This window comes from Triticum urartu, chromosome 7A (assembly GCF_056163025.1).
Source record: "Triticum urartu cultivar PI428250 chromosome 7A, HENAU_Tu73, whole genome shotgun sequence".
In the NCBI taxonomy this organism is placed as follows: Eukaryota; Viridiplantae; Streptophyta; class Magnoliopsida; order Poales; family Poaceae; genus Triticum; species Triticum urartu.
Window position 1 is genome coordinate 506225808 of NC_141879.1, and position 11104 is coordinate 506236911.

The 11104-nt window shown below is 42.2% G+C and overlaps 2 protein-coding genes across 4 annotated transcripts; one reads left to right on the forward strand and one right to left on the reverse strand.

The window, feature by feature from the left end:
• The first annotated feature begins 448 nt into the window (after positions 1 to 448).
• LOC125522054 (signal recognition particle 19 kDa protein, putative / SRP19) lies at positions 449 to 5052 on the forward strand. Of its 2 annotated transcripts, XM_048687125.2 has the most exons (4): positions 449 to 609; positions 724 to 946; positions 1074 to 1173; positions 4694 to 5052. In XM_048687125.2, the coding sequence occupies exons 1-4, from the start codon at positions 449 to 451 to the stop codon at positions 4816 to 4818; spliced, it is 609 nt and encodes a 202-aa protein (XP_048543082.2). In that variant the 3' UTR covers positions 4819 to 5052. The 2 variants fall into 2 exon arrangements, with proteins under 2 accessions (XP_048543082.2, XP_087394089.1); XM_087537963.1 differs by lacking the exon at positions 449 to 609 and having other exon boundaries at positions 616 to 946.
• A 579-nt stretch (positions 5053 to 5631) lies between these two features.
• On the reverse strand, positions 5632 to 10286 carry LOC125530239 (disease resistance RPP13-like protein 4). Of its 2 annotated transcripts, none has more exons than XM_087537962.1 (4): positions 10129 to 10286; positions 8739 to 9813; positions 6136 to 8225; positions 5632 to 5949 (listed from the first exon to the last, which is right to left on the reverse strand). In XM_087537962.1, coding segments are annotated over exons 2-4 (3150 nt in total). In that variant the 5' UTR covers positions 9798 to 9813; positions 10129 to 10286; the 3' UTR covers positions 5632 to 5948. The 2 variants fall into 2 exon arrangements, with proteins under 2 accessions (XP_087394088.1, XP_048550586.2); XM_048694629.2 differs by having other exon boundaries at positions 5633 to 5949; positions 6065 to 8225.
• Positions 10287 to 11104: the final 818 nt, after the last annotated feature.

Consider the following 11104-nt stretch of genomic DNA (forward strand, 5'->3'; position numbering starts at 1 on the left):
GCTGCCGGCGTCGACAGAGGGGGAGGGAGAGGGAGAGGAAGGAGAAAGGGGAACAGAGGTGGGGGAACGGGAACAACAACGGTAGGTGTGTGTATTAAACTGTGAAGTAGTGCGGGTTGATTCAACGAAACGGCAGGGGCCTTTGTGCAAAAATGCAAGTGCTGACCGGTCCAAGCTCAGGACTGCCACTTGTCGATCTGTGATTCGCTCTGGACCAAATCATCACATAGGGGGTCAAGTCGTGGGAGCCATCAGTTACATTTTGCTAGTTTTGGACTAAATCATCACATCTTGTGCAAGTTCATGGACCGAGGGTGCTATTATACCTCAATAATAATCATAAAAACAGTTTGCACTATTGGCCCATCCCTGATTTTTTTTTGAAACAGCTCCAAAAGGTAAACATTAAAATTTGTTTTTTCGTACACAGATGCACAGCTGATTTTTCATGAAAATTTGTACGTTTTCGAAATATGTTTTCCATAATTCGGAGCACGCTCCTGTGTGCAGAGTCCTACGCGTTGAGACCCTGCGCTTCATCATCGTCATCACCGTCGACCCCTTTGTCCGTCTCGGTTTCGAGGGAAACACGAGTTGCCAGATCTCCCGGTACGGACCGGAGCTCCCTTCTCCCATGGCTCTCTTAGCCTGACCCGACCACGACCGAGAACCGCACTAACCTCGCGCGCTCTACCTCTGTCTCTCTTTGCTTCTTGCAACCAGGATCCGCCCCTTCCCCGACCCGAATCGCGCGGAGATGGACGCCGGCGGCGCCGACCTGAGGAGCAGCATCAAGAAGTGGAAGATCATCTACCCGGTGTACCTCAACTCCAAGAAGACGGTGGCCGAGGGCCGCCGCATCGCCGCCGCCAAGGCCTGCCCCGACCCCACCTGCATCGAGATCGCCGACAGCTGCGCCTACCTCAAGATCCCTCGCGCCATTGAGGTACCCATATCGTTTCCCCCCTTTCTTTTCGTTGAAATTTTGCAGTCCGGGATTCCCCATGTTCTTCCTTAGATTCATATATATATACGGGCGTTGATGTTTGGACTGCTTATGGTATTATATGCAGTTGGATAAGGCATACCCGCGGGATTTCTTCCAGGTGGGGAGGGTGAGGGTGCAGCTCACCAATGATGACGGCTCCCCAGTCAACCCTGCAATCACAACAAGTAAGCGCTAAAACTGCTTATTGATCCTGGAACACCCCTTGTCTTTCATCTCTAAGCATTGTTTGATAAAGTGGAAGCTATGCAATGTAAAAAAAAAAGGTCAAGGCCATCTAATTCTATACACGCTCATACCATTTGCAAGCTATCCCAATTCCTGTTAGTGCAGCTAGTAGAGCTTTCAGGAATAGATTTCTGCTATGTCAATGTTTCCTTCGCTTTTATGAAGTAAGGTCGGTCCTCTTTAAGTCCTAAAGATGTTACTATCACGAGCTATTGTTAAAATACACACTGTTAATTCCCTGGAAGGAATTTAATTTTGGCTCCATGCAACTCTTGTTGTACTGTTTTCAAGGTTTTGTGAAATCAGTATTCCCCTGGTATGTTAAGATGTTGATTCTCCACATTTTAATGCACATCAATGATGCATGGTAGAAGAACTGTTGTTCATTTTCTACGGGACTCTCTCTTCATTTAACCAATGCAATGTTGTGGATACGAGATTACAATCTTAATCATCATAAGTTGCAAAGATTTGTTTCTTCGAGATGAGTGCTTTGGAATATAGTCGCTCCTAAGTTAATGGCAAGGAAGTCTCTTCTAAAATGAGCAGAAGATAATCTCCACAGTCCACACTAGTATGCTATAACTATGGGCCATCTTAATTAAGTATATATTCCTACCTGATTTCTCATATTGATACTATCATCTTGAATTGCTTACACATGGTTTTTGATGATTTACCCTTTTTTTTGCGGGATAAGGTTTACCCTATTGACTATTATAGTCAGGTAGTGATGCTGTGAAGTGTGATCAAGTTGTGGATCTTCAGTAAATTTAGTAGTTCAGGACAATGCAATGAACAATGTAACATTCAACGAATTCAATGTCTAGTCTTTTAATATATTCGGCTTGGCTTGATTTTTTTTTTCTGCTCTTAGTTAGACAATTTTGCCCAAGTCAGATGTGTGTGGCTGATCCATCTCAGCATCCTGACGCATATTTCCATTTTAATGGATCAACAAATAACAACACATAAGTATTACCAACATTGATTATCAAGAGTTATCTTTCTAGGAGAACTGAAGTTGCAAATATGAGTGAATAAACTTACTCCCTCCTTCCATCTATATAGGGCCTAATACAATTTTCGAGGCTAACTTTGACCAAATGTTAGAGCAATAAAATATGACATGCAACTTACACAAAGCATACCGTCAAATTCGTATGTGAAAGAAGCTTTCGATGATATAATTTTCACATTATGCATGTCATGTACTATTAATCTTGTCAATAGTCAAAGGTTGTCTTAAAAAATGCATTAGGCCCTATATAGATGGAAGGAGGGAGTAGTAATCATATTACATGGCATACTAGGTGGCATAGGAATAAATAAGAAATTATGCTGAAATGAAATAAATGACGGTAACACATTTTAACATAATAACGGTTAAACAAACTTACTATCCCATATTGCGCTGTGAAGTCACATTCAAGAGTTTTTCATACTAAGCATTCGACATTCTCCAAATCTGTTTAGTTTTAGTATGTCTGTGACAAGGATCTGCAAACTTGGAAACAACCATGAGAATATTCACACAAAAAAATGTTTCCACCCAGCTCTCGGGACTCGTAGAGTTATGGTGCACAGACATAAAAAATAAGCAAAGGCTGCGGCTTGGCTTGTTTTGACGAGTACATGAATTCTCGTGAAGCCTTGTCCAACATAGCATGACTAACTAAAAAGGGTAAGTTTGGAGATTAAAAAGAAAGGACAAGGTTGAGATAAACTACATGGACCACTTTATTTTGATATGCTTCCCTGGACGTTAGTCGGTAAAACAGTAAAATGTTTTTTTTACTGTTTTCCTTATGCAAATGGAATTTCTGCTTACACAAGCTGAAACTTTTCTGGTAAATGAGTTTTGGAGCATAGCGAATAAAGGAACCCATAGATAGGAGATATAAGACCATGCTTGCAAGGATTAGGAGATCTGCTATAGTCGTCGTGGACCTTAAACCGTTATGTTTGCAATGAAGTATTCCCTGTTTGTGCTATCAGGAAATAAAGTATTGTTGACACGGATTTCTTTTGTCCAATTTTTTTTGTAGATAGATACTTTAGGAGATCCCTTGGGTGCTGCATGTGTTTGTCATGATTGTTCCATTTCCAGTTTGTAGTATGGTTATTTTAGCCGATTTACTAGTCCTTCGTACTATGTGATTGTAGCTTAGATGCAACAGTATGGACAACATGGCTTACAAATACACCTACAATAATAGCATCCTTATCCTTATTCAGCTGAGCGATGCCTGGAATTGGGCTGGCTGCCATTGAGGCCTCCTTGCGCACCTCCCATTGTCCACTACAGGGCACATAAATACTTCTCACTTTGGATGTTGTGTGGCATCAAAGCGCCAGGGATTTAAGTGTGTTACCCTATGTGGATCATGTATTTCCTGGGCTTTGCTTGGTAGTGTCGTCAAATCTTGTGCATTGTGCTTTTATTTAGCCCATCTTGGTATGGACAAGAATGCATCAAAAGAATGTACTTATCTTCGGTTATCCTTGATGCTGTATAATACAGCTAGTTTGATTTTACCATCTCTATGTAATGTGGGACCATGCCTATGCATCTGTGTTGAATCGAGTTCTGTTAGCCAGCAGCTCAGCACCATGTTAGTGATATTTCTTATCTGAAAATTGTATTCGCTGTTAAGTAGAGCTGATGCATGATAGTGGAATCTTTAGTTTCTTTCCTCCAAATTCAATTTTTTTTCACTGTTGGCGAGAACTTCCATCACATATACTCCCTCCGTTCACTATTATAAGATGTTCCAACCTTTTTTCTGAATCGGATGTATATAGATGCGTTTTAGTGTGTTTGTTCACTCATTTCAATCTGTATGTAGTCCATATTGAAATATCCAAAACATCTTATAATAGTGAACGGAGGGAGTAGCTCTTAAGGTGGTCAAAATTGTCTAATAGGATAAACATGACTGTATTCACCTGGATGTTGCCTCTAGTATAATGTTGCCTTATATAGTTTTGTAGATTCTCTGCAACCATTAAGCTTTTCCTGTTGCCCCTCACAATTGTGTGTGCATGTAAGTTAGTTGTTAATAGAGCCTTTATCTGTTGATTTGTAGTGTCTAAGGCCATCCACCCATATCATTTGGAGACGTATTTTTGCTATTTTTTTAGAGGATTCAGGGGGTAATTACAATGTTGCTTAATGTTATTTTTATGTTTTCTTTTTAATTTGCTCAACACATTTTGTTCCCTTTTGGGGGGAATAAAGACTTGCAGTTGTAATTCCTAGTTACTTTGAACATGGATATTTCCCATGATATGCATGTCTGTCAATCTTGTATTTACTCAACGCATTATGTTCTCGGGTTACTTTGATATGTCTGGCAATCTTGAGATATTTATAGCGCGAAAGGATATTTCCCATGATATGCGTGTCTTTGAACATGTTTTTGTCTGTCCTACTGACACCAGGTCTTTGCATTGCAGAGAAGCAGCTAATGATCCAAATAGCAGAGCTGGTCCCCAAGCATCATGGGAGGACTAAGAAGCAGGAACCAGTGGCAGGTCCATCAGTTACAACTACTAACAAGAAAAATAAGAAGAAGAAGTAGCATTCTGTGTTGTTTTTCTGTTCATAGAAAGTTTTCTAGAAAATTCGTCAGAGGGAGTTCTTGGCTGTCTGTCTGCTATGAGGCCTGAAAAACTGTGAATTTTCTGAATTTCTTATTTTATATGGTGACTTCTGCAACCGTTTTTCTTGTGGCCTTGAAAGACTAAAAGTGGGAACTACCTACTGTTGTTTGCAGCATTGAGAGAGTGAGTTTGCAGATGATTTCAGTTTGGTACTTGCAAATCCAATGGAAAATATACTTTGTTAGAAACTAGTACGAATGGATGGAGTTCCACCTGAAAAGATATGTGTGGCCTGGCCCTATATATAATTTAAGGCCGCGTTTGGTATGGATGTAATGTAATAATTTAATACATGTGTATTTAACTTACTGGTGTAACTTACCGGCCAGAGCTATTTCCAGCCAGAAACCAAAATGACGGGTGGACGTCCGTATTTTTTATAAGTGTATGTAGAAGGAAAGCGATAATGCAAACAAGGCGGTGTGTCGCTGGAAGCAAGTGGAAATGCAATTGTTCCAATTTTTTTCTCGTGAATGTTTGGTTTGCAGAATGCCACTGAAGAAAATGTTATCTCCTGAATCTTTTTTTTCTTTCTTCTAAGTGTATACCTCAAGTTTTGGTTGTCTTCGTGGCATGCTATCACACGTGTGGGTGTGGCGTTCACTAGTACCCCCTCCGATCCATACTCTTTATTGCTCAAACGGATGTACCCGACTATTTTAGAGCTAGATACGTCTATTTGAGCGACAAGTTATATGGGTCGGAGGGAGTAGTAAAATTGTCTCCAGGCCTCCCGTAATCAATGGGTTTTTTTCTTTCTAGACAGTAGAAAATTGCTTCTCCATGTCACTTTGGTGAAAGAACATAGCAAAAAGATTGCATCAACTGTGTAATCAGTTACAGATAAACTGGAACGTATAGCCATATCCAGCAACCAAACCAGTTCGATACAGCCTGCTGATGAACACTAAGTATGAGAAAACTACGACAAAGTGCCTGGTTTAAGTTTCTGAAAGTGTGGGGAGGACGACCCTCCTAGCATTTTTCTCCTCAACATACCCCTTCCTTTGTTCTTGTGCGCATGCCATGATCCTCTTCGACTTTTCGCTCTGAAACAACATATTGAAGGAAATGAGAAGACACAAAGTGTATCCAGACTTAGAACAAACTAAACAAAAAGAGCAATAAAAAACATCAATACAACTCTCATGTGCTACCCTTTACCCGCGAGCGTGGAAGATCAATAGTCGATATCTGTCTCCAAGTTGTAGGGTTCTCTTGTGTACATCACGTACCATTTTCTTTTGTTGTCTCCCTCCCGCGCATACCCCTTGACACGCCCGACATGGCTGAATTTTGCCCACTCAGGGCCCGATTGTCCCGCAGCTATGGATCTGAGCAGTGCTATGCTGCAATCCAGATTCAATTGCCTTGGGTTTACGCCTCGCATGTATTCCGGAAGTGCTTCCATGCCGTAGTCCTCTAGAAAGAGGTTTTGGAGTAATGGCACACCCTCCAGTACCTTCATCTTTGGGCACATGATGATGGTGAGCTTCTGCAATACGGGGAGATCGGTGATCCTCTCCAGGTCAGGGTTTTGGGACACTTCAAGATCGACGATAGAAGCAAAGTTCTCAAGTGAAGTGAGGTGTTGGATGCTTTCTAGAGATAGTTTTCTCAAAGCCCTTGCATGGTAGGAAAGACCCGGAGGAAGGCACCTCAGTTTGCAATGCTTGAGCTGAACCTCCTCCAAAACGGGCATGGCTTTCACTTCTTCTTCCCACTCCCATACCTCCCATTGCACCATTTCTTTTAAGTCCAGCTTGTTCAATCTGGGAAATGAAACCATTGTCTTGGAAGGAGGATGACCACAATGATGGTAGAGTTGCATGAATTCAGGACCAACATGCTTGATTGCTGGAGCATGGCAGATATGAATGAATTGCAAGTATGGGAGCTCACATAAACCATCAGGCAGTTGGGTGCAGCAAGTCAGGTCATCAATCCAGAGAGTATTTAAGCTCTTCAGGGCCGTTGCAGATGTGGACGTCATCCACCTTGGTAGCCGTCGGCCAAAATATCCTCCAATTTCCAGGCGTTCTAAGCAATGTGGAGGGCACAACTCATCAAACAACCCTATGATTTTTCTTTGCTCTTCCTCAGAGACGCCTGCTTCCTCTTCCACCAACCCATCGTCTCCCGTCCTACTACTGCAGCGTAAGATCAGCTCGGTAAGATGCACTTTCTCACACAACCTTGCCTTTTCAGCAGATGAGGCATCATATACATTCTCCAAACTGTTCAAACCAAGCTTCCTTAGCTCACAAAGAGGGCCCAACTCTTCCAAACTACACCACTCGTCATCCACGTGGCCTGGAAACCCGAAAAGTATCCTCATATTTGATAGCGCACCAAACCCCCGAGGTATGGTGGCATCTTTACTAGTTTCATTCATGTTAAGATACCTCAGGTGTCCTAGTTTCACAATGCCACTAGGAAGCTTCTTCAAATTTCTACAGCTCCTAAGGTCAAGGAGCTGCAAAAATTTCATCTCGCCAATGTTATCTGGCAGCCTAAATATGTCAGAGTCTCGTACAGACAAATACCTCAAGTGCTTGAGTTGATATATATGATCAACCAATGCAGCAATGTTTGCGGACTGAATGTGCAAATTACGTAGACTTGAAAAATAAATCAATGTTTCATTGGGCTTGATCTCGAATTGGCCAGCTGATATTAGTGTCCTTAGATGTTTCTGTTCTTGTAACATGCTCCACTTCAGTTTATCTGATTCAGATCCTCCGGTTTCTATAGATAAGCGAATAAACTTTTGGGAACCAAGTTTACTAATTGTGGAAGTCTCGTGAATATGAGCTACTAATGCTTCATCTTGTGACATGCATTGACCAAATGAGCGAACAACATCGTGCATGATGCAATGATATTGATTGATAGTCTTGTTGTACGGCTCTATGAGGTTTCGCAAGATCAACTCTTTATAGTACTGTCTCCCAAGTTCTTCTAGGTCATCTGATGAGCTTCCATGGACAAATCCTTCGCCGATCCACATCCCAACAATTGTATTGCTGCCAAAGACTATGTTTTTAGGGAGAAGGGAGTAGTGCAAAAAGCATTGCTTCAGGCAAGGAGATAGATCGTCATAGCTTATGTATACAACATAGTTAAGCCCTTCAGGCATTCCAACAACCGACCATGCAGAATCATTCAAGACCTTACCCCAGTCACTGTGATTTCTATCTTTCTGACGCAAGAGCCCTCCCATCACTTTGACTGCGAGCGGCAAGCCATCACATTTTGATACAATTTCCATTCCAGTATCCTTTAGTGCAGCAATATCGGACTCATCCATCTCACTTGCGGCTACCTGCAGCCAATTCAAGCCCAGATGACTCAATCATCAATATATAAGTAAGTTATAATTTTGTCAACTACTCCCTCTGTTCGGAATTACTTGTCTTGAAAATGGATGTATCTAAAACTAAAATACGTCTAGATACATCCATTTATGTGACAAGTAATTCCGAACGGAGGGAGTAGCTACTAAGCTCACCAAGAGGAAAAATCAAATTAAAGCTGCCTCCATAATCCTTTACATTACTTAAACCAAGGGAGTGTTACCATGATCGATAGTCTATGTTTATTTATTTACAAAAGTAATGAAGCAATGGTTCCTTAAATTTCACTAAATGGAATAGTGAATTAAATAACTACTCCCTCTATCCGAAAATAAGTGTCGTTGATTTAGTACAAAATTAGTATAAGGTTGTACTAAATCAATGACTTTTTTGGGATGGAGATATTATTAAGGTTAAGAGTGCAAAGGCAAGAGACAAAAAAGATCTTCTAAAAGAAGGGTTACTAGTTAATTAGTATGGACCTGTTTCTTGAGCAAGGACCAAGCATCATCGGCATCTAATTTGTCGATGTGGTGGTAGGGAGGTATAGCTTTCATCCCTCGGGCGACTCTTTCATCTCTAGTGGTGACCAGGACTCGGCTACCTGGAGTGGCCCCATTAACAAGCGGTGTTTTGAGCACATCCTCCCATGCTATATTATTCCAAACATCATCCATCACTAGCAAGATCTTCTTCCCTGTCAAGGTATCCTTGAGGACTCGTTGAAGCGTGGCCTTTGCATTTCCAGCATGCGAATGGTCTCCCCCTGCTTCAATGATGGCTCTCTTCAGCAGCTCAGCTTCGTTGAGGTCTTGATTGATGCTTACCCATATTGTCTTGTCGAACTCACTTTGGATAGCCTCGTCGTTGAAGACCTTCTGGGCGAGAGTGGTCTTGCCGATCCCGCCAACACCCACAATAGCGAAAACCATGACTTTGCCGTCTCCATGGCTCGTTCCCCCCTTGATTCCAGTCAACATGATCTCCACCAGCTTTCTCGTGTCCTGTTCGATCTTCTCCCCGACGACACCTGACCGGTCAAGCTCCCCTGACGTCTCGCGGCTGGGAAAGGCAACAAGTGAGGCATGTACTTTGCCACCATGGTCATCGTAGGAGCCGAGGTTGATGAAGCTAAAGGCAGCACTCCGCTCCTTAATGTTGTCTAGTCTCTGGTTAAGCACCTTGATGCGGCTGCTGATATCATGGGTGAAGAGGGGACTGCGCAGGCAGGAGAATAATTGGTTGAAGCACCCCTTTTGTGATGCTAATGGACTTTGCTCCATGGCCTTGAGCTGGCAGAGATCAAGGATGTCGGTTGCTTCATACATGACACCCTTGAGCTCTGTCACCCATCCCTGGACACTATTGTCGGTGATGCGCCTTCTGTCAGCATCGGTCAAGAAGTTCCTGAGGTCCTGGAGACGAACGCGCATCCTATTGATCTCACCGGAGACTCCGAGAAGCAAGCTCACCTCTTCTTTTCCTACCTCCATTAACATGTTTAGCACGTTGGATGCTAAGGCATTCAGGATCATGGCCATTCCTTCGGATCCTTTGCTGTAACAAAGAGAAACCAAGTATCATCACCAGCCTACCGCCATTATTAGCTTTAACCAAAGATTTGTCCATTTTGTCCATGGAAAAGGCTAGCACTTATTACTCACAAAAAGATGTGGTATACACATGAGAAACAACAAAATAGGGAAGCTAGATAACATTAGGAGACAGAGCTATGGATGAATCAAAACCGGCCAATCAAAATTTGAATAACATTAGGAGACAGAGCTATGTATGAATCAAAACCGGCCCATCAAAATTTGAACCATAACAAAGCTTGGGTTGAGAGATCAGAGACAGAGATCCAGAAATTACCTTCAAGATGGTTATGGTTGTTGGGCCTTCTCTGAAGCAACTTGTGGCGAAAGAAATGAACAGGGTTCTGCATACGGAACCAAGAGAAAATTACCTAACTAGTTGAATTGAATCAGTCATTACCTAACCCACGAACCAGATGTTTGACTTTGTTCGGAGTTATACGTGTGCACGACATGTGAGCTCTTGATGGCAGTAGCCAATTATTCTCACGCCATTCCTTAATAAAAGGTACTAATTGTTTTTTTTGATAAAGGGTGAATTTTATTGACTCAAAATGAAGCATCAAGAGAATACAAACATAATGAGCACACACCCGGCCTTTGCATAGTTAGGATGCACACAGCCAACACTAACTCACACACACAAAACACGCCCACAAATAGCAAAGTCATGTAAGACCAAAGCTAAACATAGGCAATAAAAAAAAATCCAAAGTAACAGACACGCGACCGACAAACTACAACAATGACCATATCTGCATCAATTATCTCATGACACCACACGGACGGGGTTCTTCAACAGCAATCACTGCTGACGCCTGGTAGACTGTCACACAACTCTTCTTTATATTGACTCGGTTGCGATGAGTTAAGAATATCAATCGCCTGTATTGGTTTCCGCTGATTTATTTATCATCATAGACGACTGTACATGTAACCAGCCTGCCACGACGACCCAGAGTAACAACTTATAGTGAGAGGATACCCTGGCTATGCACTCAAATGCACACCCTGACACCCGGTGTACGTAGTTGGCCACCTAATCTATCTTATGTGGAACATCTAGTGGAATCACCGTGTCTTTGCTGGGAGCAGACTTACCTATACACACGATATTTGCCTTGGATCATTTTGTAGTCGATTTTTCAGGGAAGAAATCCACATGCCAGTTTAACACCCCACACAAGAAGAAGCTTTCTTTTGGTAAGGACAAGCAGATCCAGAAATCCACTGGCATGTGTAAATCACGTTCC

Bases quoted from the DNA above. Each gene is read 5' to 3' on its own strand.
- LOC125522054 (XM_048687125.2), top strand. From the start codon at position 449: ATGAAAATTTGTACGTTTTCGAAATATGTTTTCCATAATTCGGAGCAC. The intron at 947-1,073 runs GTACCCATATCG...TATTATATGCAG, and splicing joins AGATCCCTCGCGCCATTGAG to TTGGATAAGGCATACCCGCG. The intron at 1,174-4,693 runs GTAAGCGCTAAA...TTTGCATTGCAG, and splicing joins CAACCCTGCAATCACAACAA to AGAAGCAGCTAATGATCCAA.
- LOC125530239 (XM_048694629.2), bottom strand. From the start codon at position 9,797: ATGGCCATGATCCTGAATGCCTTAGCATCCAACGTGCTAAACATGTTA. The intron at 8,226-8,738 runs GTCCATACTAAT...AATTGGCTGCAG, and splicing joins GGTCCTTGCTCAAGAAACAG to GTAGCCGCAAGTGAGATGGA.